Source organism: Oreochromis niloticus, linkage group LG1 (assembly GCF_001858045.2).
Source record: "Oreochromis niloticus isolate F11D_XX linkage group LG1, O_niloticus_UMD_NMBU, whole genome shotgun sequence".
NCBI classification, from domain to species: Eukaryota; Metazoa; Chordata; class Actinopteri; order Cichliformes; family Cichlidae; genus Oreochromis; species Oreochromis niloticus.
Window position 1 is genome coordinate 3,438,680 of NC_031965.2, and position 25,438 is coordinate 3,464,117.

At 38.6% G+C, this 25,438-nt stretch overlaps 2 protein-coding genes and 1 long non-coding RNA gene across 5 annotated transcripts in view; 1 reads left to right on the forward strand and 2 right to left on the reverse strand.

Moving 5' to 3' along the window:
- arfgap2 (ADP-ribosylation factor GTPase activating protein 2) overlaps window positions 1-3,086 on the reverse strand; it is a 15,090-nt gene extending 12,004 nt beyond the window's left edge. For both annotated transcript variants that reach the window (XM_003452611.5, XM_005457406.4), the window contains exons 1-3: window positions 2,939-3,086; window positions 408-526; window positions 157-229 (exon numbers count right to left, since the gene is read on the reverse strand). In XM_003452611.5, the coding sequence (XP_003452659.1) occupies window positions 157-229; window positions 408-526; window positions 2,939-3,010 (264 nt within the window). In that variant the 5' untranslated portion in view covers window positions 3,011-3,086. The remainder of the gene's footprint in view (window positions 1-156; window positions 230-407; window positions 527-2,938) is intronic.
- A 430-nt stretch (window positions 3,087-3,516) lies between these two features.
- Window positions 3,517-17,780, forward strand: LOC102078312 (deleted in malignant brain tumors 1 protein). Of its 2 annotated transcripts, XM_019349497.2 has the most exons (13): window positions 3,517-3,824; window positions 4,842-5,044; window positions 6,106-6,243; window positions 6,370-6,481; window positions 7,745-7,931; window positions 9,010-9,151; window positions 9,286-9,441; window positions 12,280-12,335; window positions 13,963-14,138; window positions 14,363-14,763; window positions 14,961-15,057; window positions 15,986-16,214; window positions 16,313-17,780. In XM_019349497.2, exons 1-13 carry the CDS (start codon window positions 3,702-3,704, stop codon window positions 16,519-16,521), a joined length of 2,229 nt encoding a protein of 742 aa, XP_019205042.1. In that variant the 5' UTR covers window positions 3,517-3,701; the 3' UTR covers window positions 16,522-17,780. The 2 variants fall into 2 exon arrangements, with proteins under 2 accessions (XP_019205042.1, XP_019205022.1); XM_019349477.2 differs by lacking the exons at window positions 3,517-3,824; window positions 4,842-5,044 and having other exon boundaries at window positions 5,685-6,243.
- A 3,511-nt stretch (window positions 17,781-21,291) lies between these two features.
- LOC112847682 (uncharacterized) overlaps window positions 21,292-25,438 on the reverse strand; it is a 35,669-nt gene continuing 31,522 nt past the window's right edge. Inside the window, exons 2-3 of the long non-coding RNA XR_003221395.1 lie at window positions 22,307-22,425; window positions 21,292-21,714 (exon numbers count right to left, since the gene is read on the reverse strand). This is a non-coding gene — a long non-coding RNA (uncharacterized LOC112847682). The remainder of the gene's footprint in view (window positions 21,715-22,306; window positions 22,426-25,438) is intronic.

The following is a 25,438-nucleotide window of genomic DNA, read 5'->3' on the forward strand; positions in this document are numbered from 1 at the left end:
AATGACATTTCAGAAGAATTAGAAACCACAGACGTGTCGTACCAGCAAACCACACTTCAGAAAACATGGATCATTTAGGTAAAAGACAACAATTGTTTTGCTTTTTTTTTGTTTGAGAAAAACCTCATTACACTTGGTACTCAGGTTCAGACTTACCGCATTGGCGTTACCTCCAACCTGCATACACCTAAGTTGAAACCAGTTCCAGTTGGAGTCTAACTCAGTGGATCTGCGGAGGAAAGGGGAACAATGTGGAAAGTCAACACAGTCCTGTATGTGACATGGACCTGACCATGGACACATTTACTAACAGCCTTTCCCAGAACAAAACCCACCTTCTGTGTTAAAATATCACACACCAACACATTTTTAGATCAGCTACAAAGCTGAGGTACAATGACGTTTACCTGATGAAACTGAGATGCACTCCCAGTGAGCGGTGGATGCCAGAGCAGTCGATGCACAAGAAGACACCATATGGAATACTTGCCCAACTGGGGTTTTTGGCAGCACAGTCAAAACATACCTATGCAGACAGAACATCAGCATTTTAATGAAACATTTCTGCTCGACCAACCCATGTGGTCACAGTCTATTACATTTTCCTGCTGCTAATCGTGCAATATGAGCAAGAGAAGCAACATCATCACCAGATAATGATGCTGCCAATCAGCTATATTTAAACAGCTCGTTTCAACATTCCTGAAGACTTACTCATTGAATTTACTGTCACAGAAAAGCAGCAATGACATAGTTTAACATGGAGCCGCTGAGTGTTTACACACCGTGAAGAGCAAAGAGGTGGAGCATTTTTCAGATTGAAAGTTAAATAATATTAAATATTGTATTAATTAATATTAATCAATTATTAATATTAGTTAATGTCTCTACACCATCATAATGTCTATTTTCAGCAGCACAAAACTTTGCCTACTATTAATGTCAGAATAGCTTCCAACAACATGTTCATGCCATAGTTTAGATCGCGTATGTCTAATTTTATTTATTATTTTGTCATTTATAATGTTGCATGCACTTCCTTAGAGATTTAACTATAAATTGCATTGATCAGCCCAAAATGACTGTGATTGGCCTGTTCAGTATAGTCAAGTCCAGCAGTGCATTTCCGATTTTTCAAATTGACTACAAAAGAATGGATCAACTCCAAAAGAGCTGAAAATCACCAAACCTGCAGGCCTCTTTTAGGGTCGGGAAATGGAACCTAGAATTTCTAATAATGACTTCTTTAAATGTTGATGGCATTTAATCACAATATTACTGAATTAAAAGGGTTCTCCACCCAAAAAACACAACAACTCCTGTGTTCATTACGTCCCTGCATGTCATTCTTTCTTGCCTATAGCTTAAAAGGTTTTGAATGAATTCTAATAAAATTTTGTAGGTGTGTACACTCTGGTATTATTATCACTTTGAGCTTCAGATCGATTTATTAACTTTCAAGGAGATGTGAGAGTGCTAAAATGACATGATATTCTTGCTGGCAATGTGAAGTAACATGTATTCAGAAAGAATTACATAAAACCTATTACTACATTACTACTGCAGTAAGGGCATTACTGCAAAACTCCTGTGGTGGCTAAAATCTTAACTAAAAGTAAAAAAGCAAAAATTAAATAACTTCAAATCTCAACTTTGTGCTTTGCATTGAAAAAACATACAATATATACAGTTGTTAAAATGAGAGAGAACTTCAGGTTGGCTTCATTTTTCAGATCCCGAAGCTACGTCCAGCTTTTATAATGGGATAGAATGCTGATGCTTCGACTTTCCAATACCACGTTTCGTAATACTTCTCTGAAGTGTGTTTCAAAACATCCACGTCACGCACATGGCTGACTGAGGTTTTGGTGCTTCACCCATTTCGACAGATAGCTTTTTTGTTGCTTCTAGGCAGGCGATGTGCCAGGAAGTACAATTTTTACTAAGCACAGTAATTAATGAATGAATGTTTTTGACATTACTGCTTCCATTTCTACTACTACTACTATAAACACATGTATACAAGAAAACGATACCCGATCTCTCATTACCATCTTTGCTGTGGATTGTAAAGACCGATATAGATGATCAATTTACTTAGAACACTGAACTGCACAGTATAATTGAAGAAATTATGATATTAAAATGATTACTGTCATATAGAGAGTCGCAGTGCACTGTTCATTCATTAAATAATAATAATTAAATATGAAAACTAACAGAGTATTCATAGTTAAAAGAAATCAAACGAAATCTCATAAACAGCAGGACAAAGGCTTGCAGGGTCATATAACCCAAACGCCTGACTCGGAGTAAGTAAAACATCATTCCTGTGTAAAAAAAATAAAATAATATTGCTTATGCATTTCTGTCACTTACTTTGAACGCTTAATGACTTTACAGTACCATCGTCTTTTACAATCTAATTTTAAACTATACTGTTACTCTGTAAACCGTTAGCTAGAACACCTAATAACAAATTACTGTAAAACCAAAGTTCTGACTGACAAACCTTATGGAGTGCCAACACATCAGACTCTGCCAGCACTAACAGATACTTATCAATGAAATGAGTCAAATTTCACGACTTTCAAAGCAAACCTAAAGACCACTACTAAATCAGTCCCCAATATCGGACATATGGACAGTTTAGTCTATTTAGTTCAACGATTCTTCCATAATTTTCCTGACGTGGCACAGCGGAACAAGTAAGCTTCCTTAGCGTATACATACGTGGCCTTTATGTTTGACTACTTTACCGGTAGGCTAGTAGTCATTAGCTTTTGCTAGCGGTCTTACCGTGTAGCCGGGCCTTGCTAGGTGCTAGAACACGATTAGCTTCCCAGGTAATTTCTCCTGTCCAAAGCTAACCATGGACTGCCAGTATAAAAAGCCTCACAAAGTAATACACAAGCAATGATGGTGAGTATTCGGTTACCTTATTGGTAGGAACAGATCTTAATCTTTTGAAAATGGTAAGGATTTCGGTCTTATTTGGTTCCGTAGCCATCTTGACACTGACGAGTTCTATAAGCTGACGTCACTACGGCAACTAGTGTGGCCCAAAATCCAAAAAAGGTAAAAAGTCATCCGTGTTTCACCGACTTTAAAATAAAACAGTCGATTAATTATCGCATTTTTAAAAACCATTTTCATTCGCACAGCATAATCAGCATTATGTTCATAATAGAATCAGTACACACCCTTGGAAAAAATGCATACAGTCAAACATGTCATTTAATGTAAACAAAACAAAACAAAACAAAAAAGTTAAAAGAAAAGGCTTCTATAAACATCCTGAAGGAACAAAATAAACATCAGAAGAAACTGTCATATGTAATGATGACTGACAAAGTAGATAGACCTCTATATATCCAATCCTATCTTATACTATCTATCTATGCATATGTATGTATATAGATAGATTGGTCATCATCACATCACACAACATGCAATCATAAAAATCAGCACAGTGCAAAATAAATGACTTGACTTGATCATTTTGACCAGTGGGTCAAATACAGAATGTGTCTTCATCATTCTAGCATATAAAATCATTTTCACATAATACAACCACATAAAACATTTCTGATGGTCCGATGAGATCAGGTTATTCTTGTTAGTTCATTCCCCGCCTCTTCTGTCCCAGGGACTGAAACTGGCTGAACAAGATTTTGCACATACAGATTCTTTCAGACATCATGGAGGCAGGTGTATTTCTCCTGCTGCTGTTCCCGTTGTTGGGGATTGGGTCGACTCTCAGCTTTTATGGAGACAGCATTAGTTTCATGGCTCCAGAGAAGGAAATGGGTGGGACATTTAAGGTAATACAACATAAGTATATATGCTGAAACTTTCACTATATTCTTTTAATGTTGAGATTTATCATGATATTGAAAGATGGGCAATATGGATCACAACACAGATTAGTTTACATTTAGTGTAATAATGCATATTTTTAAAGTAGTGGCATTTGCAAAAAGATCCTTTTAAAAAAAAAAAAAAGTAACCATACAGCCCCGTTGCTAGTTCTGAAGAAACCTAATTGGAATGCAAAACACTTGCATACAATCCAAACGCTTGTGATGAAGAAAATAGTTCACACTTTCATGCATGTTGTACAGTTATTTCAAAGCTTTTCAATATTTTTGTGAGTAAAAAACTTCAGAAATCCCAAATGGTGGATAGTAATGAAAATGTGCGATCTCAGTATCTGTTAAAAGAAATGTACTAGAACAAAAATAGAAGCACAGGAATTTAAGAGTGGGTTCATTTGTCAGGGAATGATAACACGTGTGTGAATATGAATTCTTTATTTTCTACACATTTTCTACATTTCTACATTTTTGTTTTTAATTAGGAATTTTATTAATCAGTTTATCAAGCATCACAGAGCTGAAAACATGGAGGAAATACATTTACTTTCCTTCTTGTTTTTGCTTTTTGTTTATTAAGAAGTGATAAAACGAGATATCTAAAATCCCCTCACTAAAACCTTTGACACTGAAATGAAGCAACAGTTTTAAACCTGGTTTTATCTGATGTTTACCTTTCTGTTCTGAAAACTACAGAAATCTGGTCCTTTCAAAATACAACTGTAGAATAGCTTTCACAGATGTTATAGTTTCCACATTTATAAGCATGCAAGAAACAACAACGACTTGGGGAACAGGGGTTAGGGAGGAGTTGTTATTTAATATTTCAGCCCCACCAAAGTTGGTTTGAAATCATGAAGGAAATTGTTCAAAAACTTGGGGAAAAAAACTGTATTGATTTGAATATGCAAAGAATGCAGATTTTGTGTGCACAGAAATTTTTTTTTTTTTTTTTAAACCCTCTAGGTGACCTTTTATCACCGGCAGAATGGCAAAAGTAACTGTCAGGATCAGTCATCTTTCTCATGTGATAGTGGCGTATGTACAGGCTTTAACGAGTCGAGTGTCCTGCAAACAGACCAGGACAGCACAGGCCAAGGCCGCTGGTGCCAGTCTGAAGGACACACCACAGCAACCATCCTGACTAATAATGCCTCCTTTTCTCTGAGGTAAGTCCAGGGCACAATAACACAGCTTATCTGATTTAGTGTTCACTAGTTACTCTGGTGTATCTCACAGACTGAGGACAACATTGTATTTAACAAGCATGATCTAGTACAACTTAAAAATGAAGAACTTGAGAAAAGTCAGTCCACTTGCAGTGGGATCCGTAGTAAGTGGACTCGTACTGAGGACTGGCCAATACATTCTGAATTGTTATGCTATTATTTATTCTATAGGCTGATCAGATTTGATCTTTACTTTGAAAAACGAGCTCAAATAACAAAGGTTTAAAATGAAAGTATGAGCCACTTTTTAAGGAAGTGGGGCCTAAGTACACATCACACCCTGCATTTTCCACAGCACAGTATCTGTCAGCGTTGTTTTGAGAAGTGATATTCAGCTTCTCATTCCACCACACTGGCTGACTGTCACACTTGCTGGGACACTTGAATAGAACACAAGTTTGGCATTTGGAATATTTTTGTTGGTATGACAGCCCAGCCTTTTATGAGAAACACCCGTGTGTGAACAAATAAAAGAACGAAACAAAGCGTTAATTGTAGCATCAGAATGGTAAAGGGATTAGTATAGTGCCTTTCTATTCTCATACACACACACACACACACACACACACACACACACACACACGTTTAGATGATGCTTTTAACGATACTTAAGCACATTTAGACTCACTCACACTACGACGAATGCATCGAGGGCAGCTTCGGGTTCAGAATCCTGCCCAAAGACATTTCAACACATGGACAGAAGGAGCTGGGGATCAAGCCACTGACCTTCTGATTGGTAGACGAGCTGCTCTACCACCTGATCCACAGCTGCTCCATATCAGCTCCTCATATTTTGGAAACACCAACAAATCAAGAATAAATGCAAGTCTGTCTTGTAGTGATATAGACATTGAGTATCTTCACCAAAATGCTCTCTTATCAAAGATGCATGTAAAATCCAGACCAGACAGAGTTTTTTCACTTCTCAGATGGCAGCCATTGTTGGTTCAAGTGACGAGTATAACTACGAGCGATGAAATGTTTCACCTCCTTTTCAGCGACTCTGGCTGCTGCTGGGTGTCTAATGTTGAAGGGAAAACCCAGTGGACAACATATGCTGAGCTGGACCTGGGAACTCGATCTGATACGCACACTGTCAACAGCTGTCCCGTAACAACAACAGTGTCTTCTTTGCGGTACATGCCGTTTTTCTTTTTTGATTCAACATAAAATCGTGAATCTGGAAATCTTACATAAACATCACACAATGATTAGTTGTTAAATTACTGTAATATGTACTAATATGATGCCTGTTCTTGCAGGGTGCCTCAAAACTGTTTTTCGAGGATTCGTATTCTGGCACATGATCCAGATGGAGATGAAGTGAAATGTCGCTTTGCTACATCCGGTCCCAGAAACTTCACTCTAGACGAGGTAATCCGGACCAAACAGGGGCTCTAATGACCTTCAATGTGGTCATCTAATGTAACAATCATTATAGCATTATAAGCCACTAATTTTAGGCGCAGCTATATATTAATCAAAATGTTGGTTTCATCAGGCCAAAACCCATATTTTCCCCTGTTGCATCCATCGTTGTGTATGGATGTGAGAATGATCAAATTCTTGCAAAGAATAAAGTGAATGCCTGAGTGTATATGGCTCACACTGTGGAAGACCTTTTTAAATGGCCAGTAAGACAAGATGAGTGCTATTATGAAAAACAGACAATTACCATTGAATTTTATGCAGCTGTTACCCATCTTATGGGAAAGATGGGTGTCAATTAGTGTCTGGCACCAGGACACTGGCAGCAGAGTCTCTGGGTCCTGTTGTATTATCACCTTTGTCACAGTGCAAAATGTACAAAAATGTACTTGTACATAGTGCATTTCTAATCAGTGAGCTACAGTGATTAGGTCAGGGGTATTTATAAAAGTAACATACTTAATGGACGTAAGGTTTCCCATTGCATTCATCAAGATGATCAATAATTGATCTTTCAGTGGTTTTAATGCTTTGATTGATCAGTATGTTCTGCACGTTGACAATATAGTTGATGTAATAGATACAAATTTATAATAAACCCATTAAAAAATCAAATAATTTAGCCAACTATCTCCATTAAGCTCATCTTGTAGTCTCATTACAATCATTTGCATGCTTACTTGCAAAGAGAGAGAATAAAATCTTTTCTTTTAAAAAAAAAAAACTTTAAAAATGTGTAAAAAAAAAAAAAAAAAAAAAAGATTATTGTTATGCTTTAAGCATAAGATCAGCTCTAATAGTATGCCTTTGGATTTATTAGAAGCATATGTTTATGCACTGTGAATCTGAACAGAGCAAAGACCTAAGGTGTGAATCACATATAAGTTAGCAGAAATAGAATAGAAATTGTGCGGACTAGGCAAATGAGAAAAGAAAAGAAAAGAAACACAAAACTGACCAAATACAAAACAGATGACTACTTTGAAGTACTCGAATGATGGTAGGACAAGGGCACACAGGAGATCAGGTGATGCAGCAAACAGGAGTGACTAGGAGTTGGACCAGACAACACAGAAGAAATGAAACCAAAAGCAAAACGGTGACATAGTAACTATGTTTGGAATCCTGTCTGTTCAAAACAGATGTGCTTAATAAGCTCTGAGAAAACAGCACCTCTGTCATGTCCATTTGTTATTCTTGTCCCTTTAGACTACATGCACACTGACAAGTACAGGTGACATTGAGACTGGAATCCACGTGTTTGAGTTGATGTTAGAGGACTTCTCCACCAACAACATCACTTTGACCTACTCAGACGGAACATCGGTGTTTCGTGAGGCCTCTGGCATGAACTCACCTCCTCTCTGCAAAGTAAAGCTGCAGTTCTCAATTGAGGGTAAGTGATTCATAAAAGTATATGGTCAGTGTGACACAAACATAATAAACACCTCACCCCAAGAATACTGAATATGTATAAACACAAGAGGAATATCATAAATACAGTCATAAATATCACAAAAACTCCACAAGGTCATGTGAAAAAGGTATTTTAAAACATTACCATTAAAACTTTTTTATGTGGTTTGGTTATTAAAAAAAACAAAAAAATAATGACTCAACACGAGTCCCAGTCTCCACTCGAATCATATCTTTTATTTGTGTTATAAGAGTTTCTCACATGATGTAACTTGTATACTGTATTCTGATCTTTCAGTTGAAAACAGCAACAAGTCTAATCTATCATTTAACCCTGTTTATTAAATGTACTAAATAGTCTAAGAATGTAAGAGTAGAGTATACAGTTTATATAAAATAGTATAATAAATATTTAAGACAAGTGAAATTTAAGTACAGTAATTGGATACATTTTCTTACTTTAGCTTCCAAAGTTGCTTCTAATGAACCTAACTTTAATTTTTTGATAATGAAGTGTTTGTTGAATCTTTAGACAAAATATATCAAATTTTAATCTGCATATATATGAGTTTTAATTTGTATCACATTTGCTACATAAGCCATATTTTTGCAATTTAGTGCTTAAAAATGTGTCATGCAATTTAAAGTAGAAGTAAAAAAAAAAAAAAAAAATCACACTGATGATGTAGAAGTCTCAAAAACTCACAAAAACACGTATCATATATGACATGCTGGCCTTTAAAGGGTTAAATTTAAATAAACAAAGAAATTACCTTTGTTTTTTCTAAGTTACACTTTGTCTCTGAAAAACTCAAATATGTTTCCTTTACGTTAGTGAGACACAAGCAAGAGTCATTAGTAACAGCAAAGCAAGGTTAACTGACTGGATAATTTATGACTTAACTGGCAGCTTGAAGACTGTCTCACTTTTATTTTGACGTGGTGACTGACCAACCAACTCTAACTCAGAGAGGCCACTGTATGGCTGCACAATACTAGAAACTGTGAGGTCTCATAGAAACAAAACTTACATTCTTTCTGCCTTGTTTGTGTTTTAGTCCTCCTGCCAATACCAAACTGTGAAGCCGGTCATGTGCAGCCCATATTCTTGTACAAAACCCCTTCACACGGTGATATTCTTCATGCCACTGTGGGCCAGACATTCCAGCTGTATGCTGAAGCTGAAGCTCGCCATGCCAGGTGTTTACTTACTGAAATTATTAATTATGGCACTAGCTTTCCCTAAACAAAAACCCTGTAATGTTGACATAATGCTCAGAGAATTTCTGTGGATTTTGTGTGTGTGTGTGTAATGTTTATTCATTTCCCTAAAGCATCCACGACTTTCAGGTCAGTGGCCCCCAGAACATGACCAAAGTGTTCAAAGACGATGTGCTCGGAAAAGCAGAAGTCACTCTCAGCTGGACACCACAGCTCAGTGACCTGTACAGATATGTCCCAGTCTGCTTCACTGCAGAGACAACTGACACGTGAGTGCCTTTATATATTTTCCTACAGTTTTTAATTTTTAAATCAAGCATTTTAAAATAATAAAGATTATTCACAAGTGGAAAAAAAAGGTAGACAGATGCCAATCATCTAAGGAATAAATGTCCAAGGAAAATCATCCCAAAGCCAGACAATGCTCAGAGTGAAAAATTATAGCTTGCTTGGAAGGACTGGCAACATGGCAAAAAAATAAAATAAAATATGGCAACACCGCTGCAAAGTTGTATGTGAACAAGCCATAGGACTTCTGGAGCAATGTTGTTTAGACAGATGACACTAAAGTAGAGATTTGCTGTAACCCAAACACAGCATATTAGCAAAAGTGCCTCAGAACCATCAAGCACAGTGGGGAAAGCTGATGATTGAAGATGGTTTTGTAGCCACAGGACCGGGGCACCTAGCAGTCTTACAGTCAACCATGAACTCCTTTGTGTGTTAAAGTGTCCCAGAGTCAAATCTGACAACCAAAGCTTGGTGAAAACTGGGTGAAACAACACAACAATGATCCCAAGCACAGCGACAAAACTACAGCAGAATGGCTGAAAAACAAAGAATCGTAGTTCGGACCTCTACTCCATTGAAATGCTGTGGTGGGACCTTACAGTTTTTCTTGATTGCTTTGACACAATTCTCACAGCAGGAAAGTCCTTCTCACCACTTTAATGCAGTTCTCAAATCAGCAGCACATTTCCTCGTACACATTACACATTGTCACACACTGCTGTTGTTTCCACACATATTTTACTACCAAAGGATTTTGCTACTATGTTGATGCCCTTCTCACTTGAATCTACAACTCATCAAAACAGTCACAAGTCTAGATCGATCACTTCCCTGAAAACTGCCCAGCATTGCATTAATATTCAGTCAGTTAAAGTACTTCAGTCTTTTTTCATACAGGGAGTGCAGAATTATTAGGCAAATGAGTATTTTGTCCACATCATCCTCTTCATGCATGTTGTCTTACTCCAAGCTGTATAGGCTCGAAAGCCTACTACCAATTAAGCATATTAGGTGATGTGCATCTCTGTAATGAGAAGGGGTGTAGTCTAATGACATCAACACCCTATATCAGGTGTGCATAATTATTAGGCAACTTCCTTTCCTTTGGCAAAATGGGTCAAAAGAAGGACTTGACAGGCTCAGAAAAGTCAAAAATAGTGAGATATTTTGCAGAGGGATGCAGCAGTCTTAAAATTGCAAAGCTTCTGAAGCGTGATCATCGAACAATCAAGCGTTTCATTCAAAATAGTCAACAGGGTCGCAAGAAGCGTGTGGAAAAACCAAGGCGCAAAATAACTGCCCATGAACTGAGAAAAGTCAAGCGTGCAGCTGCCAAGATGCCACTTGCCACCAGTTTGGCCATATTTCAGAGCTGCAACATCACTGGAGTGCCCAAAAGCACAAGGTGTGCAATACTCAGAGACATGGCCAAGGTAAGAAAGGCTGAAAGACGACCACCACTGAACAAGACACACAAGCTGAAACGTCAAGACTGGGCCAAGAAATATCTCAAGACGGATTTTTCTAAGGTTTTATGGACTGATGAAATGAGAGTGAGTCTTGATGGGCCAGATGGATGGGCCCGTGGCTGGATTGGTAAAGGGCAGAGAGCTCCAGTCCCACTCAGACGCCAGCAAGGTGGAGGTGGAGTACTGGTTTGGGCTGGTATCATCAAAGATGAGCTTGTGGGGCCTTTTCGGGTTGAGGATGGAGTCAAGCTCAACTCCCAGTCCTACTGCCAGTTTCTGGAAGACACCTTCTTCAAGCAGTGGTACAGGAAGAAGTCTGCATCCTTCAAGAAAAACATGATTTTCATGCAGGACAATGCTCCATCACACGCGTCCAAGTACTCCACAGCGTGGCTGGCAAGAAAGGGTATAAAAGAAGAAAAACTAATGACATGGCCTCCTTGTTCACCTGATCTGAACCCCATTGAGAACCTGTGGTCCATCATCAAATGTGAGATTTACAAGGAGGGAAAACAGTACACCTCTCTGAACAGTGTCTGGGAGGCTGTGGTTGCTGCTGCACGCAATGTTGATGGTGAACAGATCAAAACACTGACAGAATCCATGGATGGCAGGCTTTTGAGTGTCCTTGCAAAGAAAGGTGGCTATATTGGTCGCTGATTTGTTTTTGTTTTGTTTTTGAATGTCAGAAATGTATATTTGTGAATGTGGAGATGTTATATTGGTTTCACTGGTAAAAATAAATAATTGAAATGGGTATATATTTGTTTTTTGTTAAGTTGCCTAATAATTATGCACAGTAATAGTCACCTGCACACACAGATATCCCCCTAAAATAGCTCAAACTAAAAACAAACTAAAAACTACTTCCAAAAACATTCAGCTTTGATATTAATGAGTTTTTTGGGTTCATTGAGAACATGGTTGTTGTTCAATAATAAAATTATTCCTCAAAAATACAACTTGCCTAATAATTCTGCACTCCCTGTATATATATGAAAGAGTAGTAATCTGGCCATTCTGCTGCTCACTGGATATTTTCTCATTTCAGACCATTCCCTATAAACCCTAGAGATAGTTGTGCGTTAGCACATCATATATCAACAATGTCTGAAAACTCACACTGGTCCATCTGTTATCAGCAGCCATGCCATGTTCAGCCATCCTTCAGCAGACAGTCTTCACCACGTCTACATGTATAAATCCTTTGAGTTCCTGTTGATGTGAAAAGTTGATTAGATATTTGGATTACTATAATGAGCAGTCTTCAAGTTAACATTACATTTAAGCTGTCTCTTTCCATATTTTCACTTAAATATCTTCTTTCTTCCTTTTTTTGTCATTAAGCCAATCAGAGATGAGGTGTGTTGTTGTCTTGGTGACCCAAGCATCTACCACACAAGGTTAGTAAACACCTGCTCTCTCTCTTGACAAACGAGCAATGCGTGTAATAACTAAGAGTGCCATGGCAACAGCACAAACACTGCTGGCCACTTGTTCACAAACTTGTGGTTCTGTTTTGCTTCCCATGAAACCTCTTAAAATGACAGTACTCTCTCTTAAAAAATACATAAAAACAAAACCTAAAGAACTTTTAAAACGGAGTTTTTCTTTTGTTTATGTCTATTACATAAGTAAATTAATTGTTTGTTTGCATTTTCTTATTCAACCCTATTTCCAAACAATTTGGCATACTGTAAAATAAGATAATTTTGAATGAAAGTTGGGACAGGGCAATATTTACGTCTGTGTAGAATTTCCTCCTTTTTTAACAGTCCCAAAGATCAGTTGTTAGGAGTGTTGTCCCAGTCTTCTCTGATATATGATTCTAACTGCACAACAGACCCAAGTCTCATTTGTTTTGTGTTTCACTTCCTGTTTTAACAAATGCATTTAGTTGGTAACTGCAGACAGGCCAGCTCAGCACACAAACTCTTCTGCTATGAAAGCATTGCTGTTGTAATAGATACAGGATGCATCATAACCTCTGTCTACCTGGAAAACATGTAATCTGTGTGGGAGCGCACGCTGGTCTAAAACCTGTTGTTAATGTAACACTACCTGAGGGCTTAGAGATCACAATCTTCCAATATCTCAGCAAGAATCTGAGCTTTCTCCAGATTCTTTTCATCTTTTAATATTATGTACTGTAAATAATAACGTTATTCTGAAAATTATCATTGATTTGTCGACTAACTTTTTGTGCACATTGGTGAACCCCTGCCTTTTCTTCTCGGGTACTCTAACAGTTTCAAAATAGTCCTCTAGCTATTACTTTTGTTGCCCTGCTCCTACTTTTTGCTGCCATCAAATTCAGTATAAGCTAATATTTGTTCTAAAATAGTAAAGTGGATCAGTTTAAACATGTAACATATTTTCAATGTGAATATTTTTTTTTAAATTTGCAAATCACTCCCTTCTGTTTTCAGTTTACATGTTACACAGCACCTAGGCTTTTTTTTAAATTGTAAATCGAGGTTATAAATATACTGAATAAAATGTTTCACTTCTTAGATTCTTTTAAATAATGTAATTAAATGCGTTTATAAACCTCCTTTACAAGTATATGGTAAACGTTAAACACAGTTTGAGATGTAAATGCATACATGTTGGATATTTTGGTTTTTGTTTTCAGTCCAGTATAATTTAGTGGTTTTCTGCTAGTTCTCTTCACAAACTGACATAAATTAACCCAAAGATATTTCCTGATTAACCCAAGATATTTTAGTTAGATTTCAATATTATCTTTGTTATGTTTCAGTTTACTTAGTCTTATTATCTAATTGATATTGTTATTTTGCAGGGGGTTTTTTTTACATTTATGTGTCGCTTTTAATTTAATTATAACATTGACTCTTATAACTAAGTAAAATCACATTTGTTTCTTTGCTATTTTCTTTTTCCTTTGTTTTCTTCTTTTATAATAGCTTTTTATTTATTTTTTAATGATTTTGAATATGAATATGTAGTAATGTATGATAAAATACTTTATTCCTAATAGGTAGCTAATATAGATTGTGATGTTTACAGGCAAGGCCACTGTTCATTGCTCAACCAATAAGATGACAGTGGCCCTTGATAAAGCTTCCATGCCTGGCATTGACGAGAACTTTCTCAAGCTGAGTGATCCGTCGTGCTCGCTCACCTCCAACAGCACTCACATCATGGGTGCAATGTCCTTCAGCACTTGTGGGACAAAAATTGAGGTTTGGAAAAACAATTACATTTCTTTGTAGATAAAAATGTTTTTTTCATTAATGAAAAGAAAAAAATGAGTCTGTAAAATAAGCCAGTTACTGTACGTGGCAACGAGAAGAATATTGTGTCTCGTTACACTGATTAAAAATGTTGCAATCAGAACAACATCACAACCGTTGTTCATTACCCTCACGGCAACTATTCGCTTTTCCTTTGTTTGTCTTAAATACAGGATAAAGGTGATTATATCATTTTCAAGAATGACATCAACTCCTTTGAGCTGCCTACTGAGGTTATAACTCGAAGGAAGACAGTTAAAATCGGTTTCTCATGCCAGTTTCCCAAAGCCATCAGCATCTCCAATTACTATAATCTCCACAACGCTGACTACATTTTCACTGAGTCCAACTTCGGAAGCTTTGGCTACACTTTTGAAATTTTCCACAACAGCAGCTTTACAAATAGAGTGGAGGCTAGTGCCTATCCAGTACAAGTCAAGCTGCTGCAGACTATTTTTATGGGCGTTCAAGCTAGATCAGAATTACCAAAAGTGATGTTGTTTGTTGAGTCATGCAAAGCCACTCCTGATAACAACCCTGAAAACAGCCTCTCGTACTACATCATCAGGAATGGGTAAGTGCTGATGCAAAAAAAGTGCTGTAAAATTTAAAAAATGCTTAAAATTCCTTACAACTAAATTGTCGATAATATTTTCAGAGGAGTGTATTTTAGCTGTATTAAATAGCAATATTAATTACTGCAACTTACAATTATTAAATGTCATCTTCCATTTACATTGCTTCATACGATTGACCTAAACCTTCTTTCAGGTGTGTAGAAGACGAGACAGTAACAATTTACCCATCTAATCAAACTGCATTCAACTTCGGAGTTCAAGCCTTTAAATTTACTGGAAACTATGACCAGGTAACTTTGGATAACACCAATACAAACCTCTAACCTATACAAAAATATTATTCACACAGTTATGTACTGAAGAGTATATGCATAACAAAGAAAATCCTGATATCACTGCTTTCCTGCTGTTTTGTATCCAATTTCCAAGTGTGAAAAAGCTTGAAAAATTATTTTGGTACAAAATCAGCAAAATTTTTAAAAGTTTTTTTTTTGATCAGGTTTGACTAATAACTATATACACCGATCAGACATAACGAAATTACCACTGACAGGTGAAGTGAACAACACTGGTATCACTTCATGCCATCTGTTCGTAGGGAGGAGACATTTGGGAGCAAATGAACATTTTGACTTCAAGTGTAAGGATTTGAGTGAGTTAGACAAGGGCCAAATTGTGATGGCTAGAACATTTCCAAAATTGCAGTACTTATTGGTTTATTGGTTTGATTAAACAGACAAACTGCCAAAAGAGGTGTCAGAGTACACAGTGCATGGCAGTTTGCTGCGTATTGGGGATCAGATCAGTCAGGGTGCCCATGCTAAACTTCATCCATCACTGAAAGTGCCAAGAATGGGCACGGAGCAATGGAAGAAGGTGGCCTGGACTGATGAATGACACGTTCCCACACGCAGTATGGGAAGAAGGCAAGGCAGAGATAGTGTGATGCGACAGACAATATTTTGCTGGAAAACCTCGGGTTCAGTGAGACTGATTAGTCAGTTGGATGAGTGATTAAACCTTTCTGTACAGGTCAGTTCGGCTTTGTCAGCGAAAGGGGACCAAGACAGTATTAGAGAGGTGGTCATAATATTACGCCTGATTGGTGTACATGCAGTTTTTAAGTTGTGGTGACTACCTTTCAAGCATTTCAAGATGGGTGACTGGTGGTTAGACAAGTACTTGTTATTCCAAAGCCTTTACCCTTCCACATTACAGGTGTACATCACTTGCTCTGTAATCCTGTGTGAGCCTGAGAGTCCCTTTTCCAGATGTGCCCAGGGATGTCTGAAGGATCCATCACGCAGACGTAGGCGAGGCCTGAGCAGGGAGACAGGTAGCCACTACATTACCCAGGGCCCTCTGCAGTTTGTTGGGCAGCCTTTTCCTGATACAGCAGAGAACAGTCAGGATGTTCTGATGGAAAGGAGCGGCACGCTTCCAGAAGGTTAATCCAAATATTATCAATCTACCTGTTTGATTGCCTCTCTGCCTCCTTACTTGCTTGCCAGCTTGTCCAACTATCCATGTATTGACGTCTTTCAGTGAGTCCTCCACCAGCTTCTCCAGGCACAAAATCAAGTGGGGAAGGTTGGGAAATGAGGAAGATCTTCAGCTCCAACATCTCCACCGCAGTCTTTGCCAGCGCCTTCTTAGTGTCAGTGGTGCTGTTGGGCATTATGGCTCGTTACTACCGGAAGAACAGGAGAGCAGAAGACCGCAATGTTCTCATAGCTTCAGAATGGGAGAACTAAACCCAGTATTTACTCACAATTGTGTTTGTCTCACTTTCACATGATCACTTTCTTCAAAGTCTGTCTTAAAACAAAATTGCATCAAAAGCTGCTAAACAACCCTTAAAAACATCTTTTCACCTGAAAAGATGGCAGACATCAGTCCTGCCAAAATACACTCAAATACTGATAGCTATTATGAAGCTTTGAAGTTGTACATAGTCAAATATTTAAGTAGGTATCTTCTACTGTTATTCTTTATGTGATCTTTGATGGGATAATAACATGAATGGGTAAAAACGAATTTAGAAGATGCTCGTTTGATTTGAATTACACTGTTAATATTTTGAGTGTGGACAGGTAGTAGAGTCAGAATTCATTTTGGATGAAGGCTTCACTAGGCGGCAGCAGCAGAGCCTTTCTACAATTGGTCCATGACGGTGGGACTTTAAGACAGACTTGCTTAATTATCTTTTTTTTTTTTAAGGTGATTGGTCTATATGTGGTGTCTTGGTCGTCTAGTCCTCTAGACAAAATGATTAGTTCTGATAGGGGTTGCATGTTAACATATCTAATACCCGCGCACTCACTAAAAGGCACATGCTTTAAAGTAATGCCAAGAACAATTTATGACAATTCATGACCTTCAGTTCAAGATTAGTTAGAACTTCAAAGCAACATTGTATTCAAAACTGGTTTTGCCAGATTTTTTTTCATGCCATTATAGCATCGACTTTCTGGAAACGTTCTGCTTTCTGATTCTCAACAAAAGCGGCCGGCTTCTCGGGCAGAAAGTGTCTTTTAACAACTAGTTTATGTACTTTATAGGAGCTTTGTTTCGGGGGGGGGTTCTCCTTTTGCTTTTACAAAACATTATTGTTTAAGAAAAGATAGCGGTTTAGGCTAAAATTTTGTTTAAAATACTAAGAGCTAAAAGCCTGCATGTTGAAAAATCCCCCTAACACTCCACTAGATTTGGTTCTCTTTAATTTAGACATATTTTTTCATAACTTTAAACATAAAGAGTGAGATTAGCTGCAGATTCTGTGTTAGTGGTGGTGGAGAGTTTGGGGTTTGTTTTGGCTTAGAGAAAAAATGATTTCTGTAAGAAATGGCCTTCCTTCAAAGACAACACATTAATGTTTGTAATGTCTGAAAGTGTAATAATATGTAATTCTGTCATTTAAATGGGATTTATTGGCAATAAATGGAATACACTAGATTTAAATTCTACTTGAAATTGAAATCACATAATAAACACAATACTGGGTGTGTATGCATGTGGTTTGTTATGTGTTTTCATTTACTTTATATAAAATCTGTTATTAAGTGGGCTTGTTTATTTGGACATGAATGAAAATCCAAGCCAAAGTAAGACTGATTTGAACAGATTCTCAGAACATTCATATGAAAGGTGTGGCCTTGGCAGCATCTGACCAATCACAGAGGGGCCTTTCATAGGTCACATGACTCTTATTTCACAGAAAATTATCAGAATTATCCCAATTATACCACGTACTTCAGAGATCTTATGATATGGTGATTAAAAAAATCCCAAGATCATAAAAATATACCAATAAACAGCAATTTCTTCAGTTAATCTGGTGATTTACACATTTTAATTCCAGTTAATATTTTTATCACTGGGTACGCTCTCAGTGAAACACACATTTGTTCTTCGATCAAATAATGAACAGTTAGAATCACATATAGTATTAATACAACAAATAGGATTATATTAATTACATTAAATTAATGCAACAAAAACTGCTCAATAATTATCAAAAACTTCAGTCCCCACAGTTCAGGCACCTACAAGCGATTCCTGAGGAAGTGTTTTAACAAGGAAAATGACGCAATGGGTCAAATGGTACTTCATTAACACCAATTTGTTTTTTGTTTTTTTTTGTTTTCTTTTAAAGTTTATGATATATCTCTAAAGAAAACATCCAGCTCTCAAGTTATCAGTTAATCAGCTATAGTGACTGATCTGGCCTGGAGGTGGTCATTTTGCTTAGCTTTCCCTATAGCACACCAACGCCTACTACAGCAAGTATAAAACCATTCAGGACTGACCAAACCTCAAAACATCCTTTAACAATAGTACATTTACAGCACATGGCTTAGAGGAATGTCTTGAATTGACCCCATTCATTGAGCAAGATAAAGGCCTACCACACCAGGTGCACGGCCTTTTGTTAACTAAGCAACTCCCACAATTACACTCTCAGTACTGCAGAGTTTCCTAGGGACCTGAGAATTCCCATATAACACATAAGCAAACGTCATGTTATGCATTTCAATTTATCTTTTCAATTAAGAGTAATGCTTAATGTACCCGGCTCACTCCCGGCGGCTGCTGGCTGCCGGCAGGGCCTGTGGGCTCGTCAATGTCGTCGAATGTTTAAGTTGTTATGTTATGTTTTGTAATTAAAGTTTACAAAACTGATGAGTGTTGTAGGAACAAGATAGAAAATGTCACCTAACAGGGTCTGTATCAGTAAACAACAGAGTTAAAGCAAAAATGCAACACAAAAAGCTTCCAAATGCTGCGTCCTGATTGACAGTCTTGTGATCCACACCACTTACTATTCCCTTTATGTACACAATTACAGTTTTTCCCAATTTTATGCACAAAAAAAAAAAAAAAAAAAAAAAAGGCACAGTGCACACAAGTCTGAAAACATGTTGCTGATGCATGAGCTCCATAACTTCAAACTGCTAAATTCTAAGAATACTTCCACTGTTTATCATTCAAATACCATTCTAAATCAGAGTTTTGTAAATCTCTTAACACAAATTGCATCATTAGGTACACTTTGGTTAGGCCACAGAAGAAGACGAAAAGTGAGAGTAAGATTAGAGGAGGCCTAGCAGGCAAAGGAAGGATTTGTTTTAAAGTAAGGAAAAAAACAGTTTCTGTAAATGTGTATATGCTCTCCTGATCAAAAAAGAAACCACTGCGGAGACCCACAGTCATTTGTACCTGAACTACTCTGCATCTCACTTGATTACCATCAGGATCAAACACTATCCAGCTGAGTGATGGTGGGCAGTTATTTCGTACCCTATAACATGAGATTCAACGGCATTAGAAATAATCTCAGGAAAAAAAATCTATTAATCCTACTTCAGTGTTCACTGTTGTGGAAAAATACCTATAGCTAAAAACGTTGGAATTTGTTAAAATAATTTTTAAAAAGGCAGCACGGTGGCACGGTGATTAGCACTGGTGCCACACAGCAAGAAGGTCCTGAGTTCAATTCCACCATCAGGCCGGGGTCTTTCTGTGTGGAGTTTGCATGTTCTCCCCGTGTTTGCGTGGGTTCCCTCCGGGTACTCCGGCTTCCTCCCCCCGTCCAAAAACATGCAGTTTGTGGGGATAGGTTGATTGGATAATCCAAATTGCCACTGTGAGTGCGAATGTTGTCTGGTCCTGCGACAGATTGGCGACCTGTCCAGGGTGTACCCTGCCTCTCGCCCTATGACAGCTGGGATAGGCTCCAGCGACCCTGAAAAGGATACGCGGAAGCGAATGGATGGATGGATAATTTTTAAAGTTACATACAAAAGTGTGGTATTTTATAAATTAAATAGACAAATTAAATAGTGTGGTTAAAGAGATCTTCTGAATATTTTTCTCAACAGCCACTGAACTTCCTAAAGTGTGATTGACAAGGTTATTATCGTTAACGAAAACTAACGAAATAACGAATAAAAAACATTTTCGTTAACGGAAATAAAAATAAAAACGAGACTTTGCAATAAAAGGAAAACTAACTAAAACTGAAATGACCGTTCACAAAACTAACTAAAATTAACTGAATTTATAGAGAAAATGTGTTTAGTTTTCGTTGATGTGTATGTGTCATACGTTAGTCTAGGGTGAGAATGAAGTGTATTTTCCAGGTTATGTTCTTGCTGTGCCTTATTATGCCAGCAGGTGGCAAGTACCTCAGTCGGGTCGTCTGTGTCGCTGCTCCGTCCACGCGTAGCATCATGTCAACAAAAGTCGGGAGAAAGCGTCAGAGTCCAGTTTGGGATTACTTTGAATATGACTGTGTTTTGGATAAAGCAAGTGTCTTGTAGTGGAAAGAGACAAATTATGAGGGACATTTCTAAAGGGAAAGAAATCCCACAAACCTTAAAGTGCACTTGAAAAGCTCACACAAGAAGGCTAACCTAGCTTACCTGGAGAAGGTAAGGGAGCACGCCCAACCCTCATCCCCAGAAACAGAAGCTAACACCAGGCAAGGCAGCGTGATGCATCCCGAGACAACAGGACTGGGATATCTACATAACTGTGTGAGTCAATTGCCTTTACACCCGGTGCTGCAAGAGTTAATAGTCTCATTGGGGCCAAGATATACATTTTATAGTTGCCTGGTATCAATGGTTGTTCATCTGCCTTTATTTATTTATTTAAAGAACCCATAGGTGGGAATGTGAGTTGTCTGTCTCTGCGTGTTAGCCCTGCGACAGACAGGCGACCTGTGCAGGGTGCAGGGTATGGTAGCTGGAATAGCAACATACCCAAGGATAAGCAGAAGAGAATGACTGATATGATGAAACTGGGATTTTGTTACACTTAATTATTGCAAACACAACTAAAACTATAACTGAAACTAAGGATTTTCAAAAAAATAAAAACTAAACTAAACTAGCAAACAATTGGTAAAAACTAATTAAAACTAATATAAAATTGAAAATCTGAAGTCAAAACGAAATAAAAATAAAAACTAATGAAAATTGCAAAACTATTAAAACCCTGGTGATTGATGGTGCTGCAAATGTCTGTCCGTGTACTTGGTTCCAGTGCCTCCACCTGACAGTGGAGCCCTGCAACAAACTCTCCAACAACCTAACATTTTCATGTGAAGGCTGTGTGCTGCCGGGTTTTCCTTGCCCGCTCCGATTTTACTGGATGTTAATGCTGTGGCTGATGCCACCGGACTTTTAGTGTTTATGTTTTATTGGTTTTTATTTTAGAAATACAGTTTTACACCGTTCTATTCCATTGGCTGTTCCACTGCTCTGTCTGGTTTTTTTTGGAGGATTTCCCTCAGAGTAACACCTGGTGACCACTTACATATGCGGTCCAGCAATTTAACCAGCCTTTCCATCTCAGCATCTAACTCTGAAGTGAAAAGGTCTGTGGGGTCCATGTTCTGGTCGTGATCTTGTGAAGGCTCTGTGCAGGCAGGAGTGGTGGACCTAAAGTGCAGACACACGGAGCAAAAGGGTGTACTCAAATGCAACTTCAATGGTGGATGGCAAAAAACTGAAAATACAGACAGATGCTCGCTCGCTGGCCGGCCGGCCGGCTGGCTGGCCAGCCACACAGCATAGGATGATGGCGATCACAACCCAGGCAAAGGAAAACACAGGACTTAAATACACAAAGGGAACAATCAGGGAATGGGAAACAGGAGGGGAACACGGCTGGGGCAAATCAGGGCTAACGAGACAAGGGAAGCAAAACCTGATACAATAACCTGAGACACGGATATTTTATAAAGTAAAACAGGAAACATAACACAGAGACACGGACTTGACAAGGGGATACAGCAGACAGGGGAGACAGAGCAACTAAGGAACACAGACAGAAACCAGAAACCAGAACACTAACAAAGAAACCAAAAGACTAGAAATGATAAAAAATATTAAAATCAAAGTTCAATAATAATGCTAAACTGAAAAGTCTGGGTCGACCACCCAGGCACCCTAACAAAAATGAAAACAACAAAATGTTTTTCATACCTGAAAAGAGGTAGCATAGTAGTAATGGGAGATCGGTTTCACTCACCAGTGTCAGATCATATTCCAAGATCCATTTGTGCAGTCATTCTCCAGGACGCCATTGAGCTTCTGATGTTTGATACCCAGTAGCCAATGCAAGTGTATAAACCGGTCTGAGGAGGGTCTCTGTTTGGAGAAATATTTGAACGACTGCGAATTAAGTAGTAACATTTTAAACATTACCTTTTATAAATTTTTACAGTTGCAAAGATTTATTTATTTTTGTGACCTTTCACCCTCGTTTCAAAAATGTAAAGATGAAAACAATTTTCAAAACTATATTCACAAAACTTCTGACTCCTATAGCAAAACAGCATGAGCAAGTGAAAATGATTTCTATGTTCAAAACTACACAATGGCCCTCATTTTCACATAGGAACAAAGGAAATAAATACATTGCATGTAAAGAGAAAGGTGTAGGCTGTAACCTTTTAATTTAAACATATTCCAGTAAGCTATTCCTTCTCTCATCTTATATTATCTTGTGTTGATGTTATCTTACAATGATGTATGTCACTGATAAATATCATCAATTACAGTCTAATTTCTTGGTATTATCTGATGGATGCTGGTGAATCTGGATTTTTTGTTTTTGTTTTTTTGCACTGAGTTTAATCTGAGGAAGGCAAATCACGGGCCATCCCAGACTTTGTCTTTTTCTTTTCCTTTTTGTACTTAGAAAGGCCATTCGTACATCACTAACAATACAGCATAATGTTTTTTAATGGGTTATTTTTTCTTTTACGGCTTTGTACGTGCACTGCCGAGGGCCGGTGTCCTGCAGGTTGCCATTCTCTTCAATAAAACATCAAGTTCACCAGGGAAGACACAAAGGATAACTGTTTGCCTTTCCTGGACTGCGCTGTGCACATTGAAGAGAATGGCAACCTCAACATTGAAGTTTACCGGAAGCCCACACACACGGACCAGTACCTCCTCTTTGACTCCCATCACCCTCTGGAACACAAACTTGGAGTAATTAGGACCCTACACCACCGGGCAGAACATGTTCCCTCTAAGCCTGAGGGAAAAAAGAAGGAACACACACATGTAAAGGAAGCACTGAAAACATGTGGTTATCCTAACTGGGCGTTCATAAAGTCAGCAAAGAGGCACAGAAAAGAAGATCAGACACCAGCGAGGGAGGATAAGAAAGACAGACGCAACAACGTTGTCATCCCCTATGTAGCCGGTGTATCAGAGAAACTCAGGAGAGTTTTCTCCAAGCACGACATCCCAGTGTACTTCAGACCCAGCAACACACTCAGACACAAACTGGTTCACCCGAAAGACAAAACTCCAAAACACAGACTTAACAGCGTGGTGTATGCTGTACAGTGCAGTGAGGAATGCCCAGACCTCTACATTGAAGAGACCAAACAGCCACTTCACAAGCGCATGGCACAACATAGAAGAGCCACCTCCATGGGACAAGACTCAGCAGTCCATCTGCATCTTAAGGATAAAGGTCACTCTTTCGAGGATGCCAATGTTCACATATTGGACAGAGAGGACAGATGGTTTGAAAGAGGAGTGAAAGAGGCCATCTATGTCCACTGTGAGCGACCATCTTTGAACAGAGGCGGTGGTTTACGACACCAACTGTCTGCCATCTATAATCCAGTTTTGAGTTCCCTCCCCAGATGCCTTAACGCCCACTCACATCCTGGGCCATCTGACCTCAGGAATTCACAGGACAAGGTGGGGCCAGGTTTCACAATGAGCTCACCCGAAACCCTGGCTGATTAGGTCCCACACCCGCTTTCACACCTTGGCACATGTGATTAGAGGATCACCAGGGGGTCCTTTGTCCCTCCTTGGGGGGATACTCCCACTGGGTTTAAATCTGGGACTCTCGGCCATTTGACCTTAGAACTGAAGAAGCTTCTCGGATGAGAGGTGAAACGTCTTCAAGCAACTTAAAGAAGTCCAGACGCTTTTCTTTGCAAACTTATTTGACTACGATGACCTGGATGACTGAGAACCTTCACAGACTTGTAGAGAAGACAAATAATGCTTGTATACGTGAAAGACTGCTAATGGAGGAGGATTTGACGCTTGATAGAGCTTTGGAAATTGCTAGGCGTACCGAGACTGCAATAGCTGATGCACAGGCCATTGCTGTTGGTGAAACAAAGCCTGTTGCCGCTGTTCAAGTACAAAAGAAGATGCGCAAGCCAAAATACAAAGCAGCTAAAAAAAACGGATACAGCTCCGACGTGCTACCGTTAAGCCAATGATAAATCCTGCCCCACAAAAGACTGCAAATGTAATACGTGTGGGAAAATCGGACATTTTTCGAGAGTGTGTAAATCTTCCCATAAGCCTGTTAATGAAGTGACTGTGCCTGAAATGTGTGTTTTAACTGTTGACAATTGTGTCAGTAGTGATCCAGCTAAACTGAAGTGCACTGTTACTGTACCAAATACTGCACAGGCATGTACTGTTAAGCTACTAGTAGACACAGGGTCTGGTGTTTCCATACTGCCTGAACATGTTTACAGCACAAATTTTGGTTAAGTTAAGTAATCCAGCTGTTCAGCTTATTACATATTCAAAAGAGAAACTGGATGTATTAGGATGTCTTAGAGCTGACATTACTTACAATGGCAAGAGTGCCTCCACAGATCTCTACATTGTGAGAACAGGAACACCCATACTGGGCATGGACTTGGTGACTGCCCTCCAGCTACACATAAAAGGGGGACAATTAGTCTTTGAGAGTCCCAAGGTCTGTGCTACACTTCAGCAAACCTCTGCTCTGCCCACTCACTGCAAACAGGAATGTGAGTCTCCAGTTGCATTCGGATGTGCAAAGGACTTTGTACATAAAGTGAAGGTGCGACCTGAAGTGAAGCCAATACAACAGAAACTTCGACGCTTACCCCTGTCAGTCCGTGATGCTGTTTCCGCAGAACCTTGAGGAACATGGCATCATAGAGAAAATCGATGCATCTGAATGGGTCTCCCCGATTGTAGTCACTAGAAGGAAGACTGGTGACATACACATGTGCGTTGATTTGAGAGAACCTAACAAAGCAGTGGTCGTTGACAGTCATCCCTTGCCACTGATAGAGGACATACTGTCTGAGCTGCGTGGGGCTGTCATGTTCTCCACCCTGGATCTTAAATCCGCCTA